This window comes from Chinchilla lanigera, unplaced genomic scaffold, assembly GCF_000276665.1.
Source record: "Chinchilla lanigera isolate Chin_1 unplaced genomic scaffold, ChiLan1.0 scaffold00096, whole genome shotgun sequence".
Taxonomy (NCBI): domain Eukaryota; kingdom Metazoa; phylum Chordata; class Mammalia; order Rodentia; family Chinchillidae; genus Chinchilla; species Chinchilla lanigera.
This window is the reverse complement of record NW_004955497.1, coordinates 3944872-3951352: the sequence shown is the minus strand read 5'-3', so window position 1 is coordinate 3951352 and position 6481 is coordinate 3944872. Positions and strand designations below refer to the sequence as shown.

The 6481-nt window shown below is 38.9% G+C and overlaps 1 protein-coding gene across 1 annotated transcript in view; it reads right to left on the bottom strand.

Annotated features, from left to right (window-relative positions):
* Tnfrsf19 (tumor necrosis factor receptor superfamily, member 19) overlaps positions 1–6234 on the bottom strand; it is a gene marked incomplete at its 5' end in the record, with an annotated part of 77360 nt that extends 71126 nt beyond the window's left edge. Inside the window, 2 exon segments of the mRNA XM_013505499.1 lie at positions 3943–4053; positions 6125–6234. Of these exon segments, the coding sequence (XP_013360953.1) occupies positions 3943–4053; positions 6125–6193 (180 nt within the window).
* Positions 6235–6481: the final 247 nt, after the last annotated feature.

The window sequence follows — 6481 nt, the reverse complement described above, 5'->3', positions numbered from 1 at the left end:
TTATTCTAGCAAGAGAGAGAAAAGCAGCCAAGACAGTTGTTAAGTATTGTTTCAATTTCTTTGATAGAGATGGGCCTACAAAAATTGCGTATTTTTTCTAGCAAATTATATCTTTCATGGAATTGGTCCATTTTACCTAGGTTACCAAACTTGTAAGCACTGAATTGTTCACAATATTCCATTATTGTTTTAATATCCTTGGGCTATGTGACGATGTCTTTTCTTTCATTTCTGATATTTGTAATGTGTGTCTTATCATTTGTTTTCTTAGCCTGGTTAGATGATTATTAACTTTATTTACCTTTCCAAAACCCAGCTTTTGATTTTGTTAATTTTCCCTACTGATTTCCCATTTTCAATTTTATTGACTTCTGCTCTAATTTTTATTATGTCTTTCCTTCTTCTCATGCTGGACTTAATTTGTTCTTCTTTTTCTAGTTTCACAACATGGAAGCTCAGACTGGTGATTCAGCTTCTCCTTTATAATACATGTTTCACACTATAAACTTACTCTAAGTACTGCTTCACTGTACCTTACGAATTTTGATAAATTGCATTTGCATTTTCTTACAAATACTTAAAAAGTTTTCTTGTGATTTCTTCAACTTGGATATTATTGAGTAGTATTAATCTTCAGGTATTTGGGGACTTTTCTACCCATCTTTCTGTTTTTGACTTTTGTTTTATTCCACTGTGTCCAAAGGCAAGTGGCACTGTCTGATTTCTTTTAGACCTGATAGGGATTGTTAAACGGCCCAAATTGTCATCTAGCTTGGTGAACTTTCCACCTGAGCTTCAGAACAACGTGTCCTCTGCTGATGCTAGGTGAAGTTACCTATAGAGATCAATTATACCCAGTTGGTTGGTGACGTTATTGACTTCAGATAAGTCTTTTTTGATAATCTGCTTGCTGGATCTGTTCACTGCTAACAGAGGAGTTTCGAAGTCTTCCACTATAACAGTGGGTTCATGTGTTCTTCCTAACACCTCTATCAGTGTTTATTTCTCCTTTGCTGTAAGGTCAGTGTCATAGAATTCCAGGCTGGTAGCTTTCCTCCCTATGAACACTTTAAATAGTTCACTCTGTTCTCATTTCACTCGCATGTTCTCTGAGTGAGATATTCTTATCTTTGCTTCTCTCTAGGTAAGGTGCACCCGTCTTGTTTCTCTTGGGGTATTTTTCTTTAATCTTTGTTTTTCTACAGTTTGGAAATAGTACCCTTAGGTATAGTTTTTTTTGTCATTTATTTTGCTTGGTGTTCTCTGAGTTTCCTCAAGCTGTGATTTGGGGTCTGACGTTAACCTGGAGAAATTCTAAGTTACTGTTTCAATTTCATTCATCCCCCACTTCCCTCCTTCAGTAACCCCATTGCATACATGTATACCTTTTGCAGCTGCCCTGCAGTGCTTGAAGTTTTCTTAAATCTTTGATTTTTTATGTCCTATTGACATACTGTATTTCATGCTCAGAGATTCTTTCCTTGGCTGTGCCCAGTGTATTAATAAGCCCAGCAGGAGCCTTCTTCATTTCTGTATGTTTGACTGCTAGCCTTGCTTTCTAGTTCTAAGTATTTCCATCATTCTGCTCATACTGCCCACCTTTCCTTGCATAATGTCTATTTTATCCCGTATGGCCCTTAGCATACTAATCACAGGTATTCTGAATTTCTGTCTCATAATTCCAGCATCTCTGCCATTTCTTGTTCTGATGCTTGCTCTGTCCAACTGTGTTTTCTGACGTTTAGTATGCCTTGTAGTCTCCTATTAGAGGTGACACATGATTTTCTGGGTAAAGAGAACTGATGTGAATAGGCCCTTAGTGATACGGAGACATTCAGAGCGTGTCAGGAAGGGGACGCATTCTGGTATCTGGAGTTAGGTCTCAATCACAAACATTCCCGTCTCCCCACCAACTCCACCCCCTGGTGGGGCCGGCTCCCTAGACTGGGCTAGAAGTGGTTATTTCCCTTTCACAGGTCAGTGGGGTGCCAGTGACAGCCCAGCAGTTACACTCTGCTTTCTTAGCTGTTCCCCAGGGCCTGGGGCTCTGAAATATTTTAGAATGTCCCTTTCCCCACCCTCAGTCGACAAATGGATTGGCTTTCTCAGATATTTACTCCAAGAATCTATTTAACCCTCTAGAGGTGAAATGGAAGTGTGGGGACCACGCTATGCTCAGGTTCCTGGTGCTGTGGACCCTCCGAGCCCTCCGACTTCTCCATTTCCAGGCTGTGGTGATGTGTCAACTCCGGGTCAGGTGTTCCTGCCCCTCTCGGTGCCCAGGAGATTTCTCCTGAAGTGTGCTTCTCTGCGTCTGCCCCCGGAACACTAGTACTTCCTGGGCTCTCGCTTCTCCTACAGATCTAAGAGTTTCTGGATGTTTGGTTTGTTTAATTATTTACACCCTTCTTACATGTGGACACAAAAACTGGAAAACAGTATTTTTTCATTAAAAAAATGAGAGGTGGCTGGACCTTTATCTTGAGGTCTGATTCTCCAGAAATGATTTTAAGGTTCTATTCCCTACACTGAAAGGATAAATGAAAGAGAATAATGTTTTAGAAATGATTTACTCAGGGTGGGCATGGTAGTGTACATCTGTAATTCCAGCACTTGGGAGACTGAGGCAGGAGGATTGCCGAGAGTTCTAGGCCAGCCTGGGCTACGTAGTAAGTTCAAGGCCATCCTAAACTGCATTGTGAAACCTTGTCTCAAAAAGACAAAGGAAAAAAAATTTACTCATCTCTCAGAATTTATAAAGTTTCATTTAGACTTTCATGGAAATTTTGTTAGAGAATGTCTTTCGAAGAACAGAACTTCATTTATTTTCTTCTTGGGTCCAAAGGCATTTTACACTTTTTTTGTACCGATGCTAGGTAAGTAGATCTACTACAAATTAACCTTTTGCCACCCAAGGTGCAGAATCCTACATCTCAAAATGCATGTTACTATAACCAAGAGGGGTGGAAACTTTCTGCTGAGATACTACAATTCACTAGCTTGAAGGTCAGTCCGTTTCAAGCAAAAGTAAAGCTCAGGACCCTGAGCTGCCACTTATTTTACAGGACCACCAGGGCGAAAGGCACCCCACAGGGTCCACTTGTGGAATGCATTATTTTTTGTTTCCTGCTGTTTGTAGATCATTGATCAAAAAAAAAAAAAAAAATCAATGACTCAACCTTAAATGATAGTAGTCTGTAGGGGAGAGAGACTTCTCTTCTAGAAGTCACTTTAAATAAAAGCAATCTATTGTCCCTTTTCCAACAGGATCGCTTTGATGCTTTATTTAGAACAAAACATGACATCAACTCTCCACAAATAGTAAGATCAAAAGATCCGAAAAGAAGGCAAATAGATGTATAGCAAGTCTGTGAAATAACCTGTGTTATAACTCACTATTTCTTAATAAACAGTAGTTAAAGTACTCCTGGGGGTAACATACGCTCAAGATGGTGAGGTTAATAATACTTGTGTTACCAAAGGAATTTCAAAATCCTAATTTGTAAAAGAACTTCTACCTTGAAACAACTTTACTCAGGATACTAAGTATACTATATTTACTTACTAGCAAGGGTAACATTCTTTTTTTTTTTTTAAAAAAAAAAAAAGGAAATGATAGGATTCACATTTTCTGTTAATACTTTTTCAACCCAAATTGAAGTTAAGAATTCTATGCTTTCAATAAAACAATATAAACCCTAAATTATATAAACTAATGACATTTGTTGAATTCTGGTTTTGAGAACCTAGTTATCTCATTAAGACCCATGAATCAGAAGTATGGAAAGGGGAACTGGATAATGTTTGGCTAAAGTGACATAATGAACCCAGAATTTGGTCACGGTATCCAAAGCTTCATTAATAATTAACTAGAAGAACTGAGCTACAAAGGATGAATTTTACAAACACAGATACACCATTCACCATGCACCCAACACGTACCTTCGACAGCTCCATGCCTGGCCCGCACGGCTGGCAGAGAACACAGTTCCCAGACCCATCTCTGAATTCTTGTTGTCTGCAGTCTCCGGTTTCACAAATCACTTTACGTGACTGGAAAAAAGAGGTCCACCAAATGTTATCTTACAGCACCTACATTTTATTGTTCGCAGTAGTCACGTAATAGCCGAACATACGCATCAACTCCGAAAGGTCAATCGATTTTCACTTCAAGAGAAAAAACCACTTTCTGAATGAAACAGTAGGCCTAGTTCTCAGTAAGCTAGACAAGTCAGTACGCCTCATTCTTCTCTGTATCCAGAGAGTGCTCACGCGTTCCGTACGTAGTCTCCCTCCTTCCTGAAGTTAAATACCATCTTCCAGAAACTCTTCTGTGTACTCAAGGCAAAAGCGACCTTGTTGCTTTTATCTTTTCTAAGATGACACAGGAAAGGACAGCCCTGTGGAAACCCAAGGTCCCTTGGCTACCTGAAAAATTCTGAACGAACAAAAGAAAGCTAAACACAAAACACTTTTTTTGCTCTTCAAGAGATATAAATGTATTCAAGTATAATAAACTGAATAACTAAATCGATGTGATATATTCTTATAGCCACAACAAGTTGCAATTATCCTTCAGACACAAAGATCTGAATGGCTTTGATGGAGAATTTTCAATCTATTTCACTGCACTACATCTACTTAGAGGTTATCTTTCAAAAAAACTATTTGACAATCATGAGATCAATGAAATTCTTGACGATGGTGGTGGAGGTGAAGGTGCTGAGGATGAGAACCATGGCCAAGATCTCCAAAACTCTTCAAAGCAAAGTGCTGTGAGAATGTGAACACCCTTCACTGGCACCACCTGGCTATTTCCTATGTACTCCAGCTCACAGCACAGAACTTTGATAGAAAGATTGTACTTTGACAAAAACAAAGTTTTGAAAATCCTTTTCTGAAATAAGTTTTATTCTCCTATTTTAACTAAAACCAAGGCTGCCTTATGACTATTACCCTATAGAATTGCATTTACCCGCCTCTTAATGGATGCTATTTCCTCTGAAATGATGGTACTGATGGCATGTCAGATCTGGTGAAGACACTCAGTTCACACTCTTACCCTAGGTGCCCTGAGTAACGTTAGTGATCTTAACTGTGTTCTCCCGAATGAAGGCCGAGACACCCAGGTGGGCTGTGGGGACGGTCTGCTGTGTGCAGTGTCTCTCCCACATTGCAAGAAGGGAACTATTTCTGGCGCTCATCCTAACAGGCAACAACGAATTACTCCCACCTTGAAGCAGGAATATATGTAATGATACCTAAAAACACCCTTAAATAAAGCTAAAGCCTGAGCCCCTGGGCAAATGGGAGAGAGAACTCAAGAAGGGGGTTAGAACTGCAGACTTCCTTGGGGCTAAAGGCCGAACACTCCCTTTCTACCTCTCTCAGCTCCTTCTGACTTTGAGGAGTCTGATTTTACTTGGTATGACTTTGCCTTCTACCACAGAGAGACTATTATCTCCTACAGGAAACTCCACAGATTCCTTTAGATTTTTATTCAGTGTTTAACAGCTTCCATTAACAGAAGGGAAGCTTTTCTTACACACTACCTACCTGGATCTCAGACTCCAGTATGACTTCATTTGCTCTTACCATGTCTTCCAAGACTTCAGGCAGTCTTCAGTGTAAATAAGTCTCTATAACTGTACATCTTTCTTATATCTCTACATTAAGTAAATTTCAATTCTTTTGGACACTTCCATCAATCTTGGGTTACACTTTCAAACAATACTTTCCACCTGTCTTGAATACTTTTGGAAACCAAGCTGGATATAAATAGCTATCAAAATAGTACTCTTAAACATCCATTCTAAATTCTTTATTAAATTTTAAGAGGCTCCAAATTAGCATCTATGTCTTATTAGAGTCTAGGATGTGTTATGAGAGATATGTACCTATAAAGCTAAGAGAATGTCATTACCCTAATGCTCTAAGCAACAAGGAAATTTTATGACTTCATCTAAATTCAAATAAAGTAATTTCAACACTTGTTAAAAGCACCACAGTTTAGCAATACTTTTTCGCTTACTATACCCAGAAGTTATCAAATGCAATTTGGAATGAAAAATAATACAAGATCTAACTTTCACTACATTCTTATGAAATAAATGGGTTTACTTACCAGATAGCCTAGTAAAAGGAGAAGGGTGAAGAACGTCTTCTCTTGTTCCTGCAGTACTCTGAGAGCCATTTTTCTGATCAAATGTATCCCAGGAGGGTTCTAAATCAGAGCTGGGAAGAAAGACACAGTCAACACCAAAAGCGTTAGTGACTCGGGGCCCTATGTCCCGTCTAATGTCCGCATTTTCTAGATACATTAGGAACTAAATATTATTCATGTTTAAAAAGACACAACAGACGTGTAATACATAATTCTTTCAGACTTTAGGTAATGAGAATTGATGCCTTGTTTACCTACACATTACAAGCCAAACTCCTACTTGCTCTGAATTCTCAGGTATACCTGCCTTTATTTCTC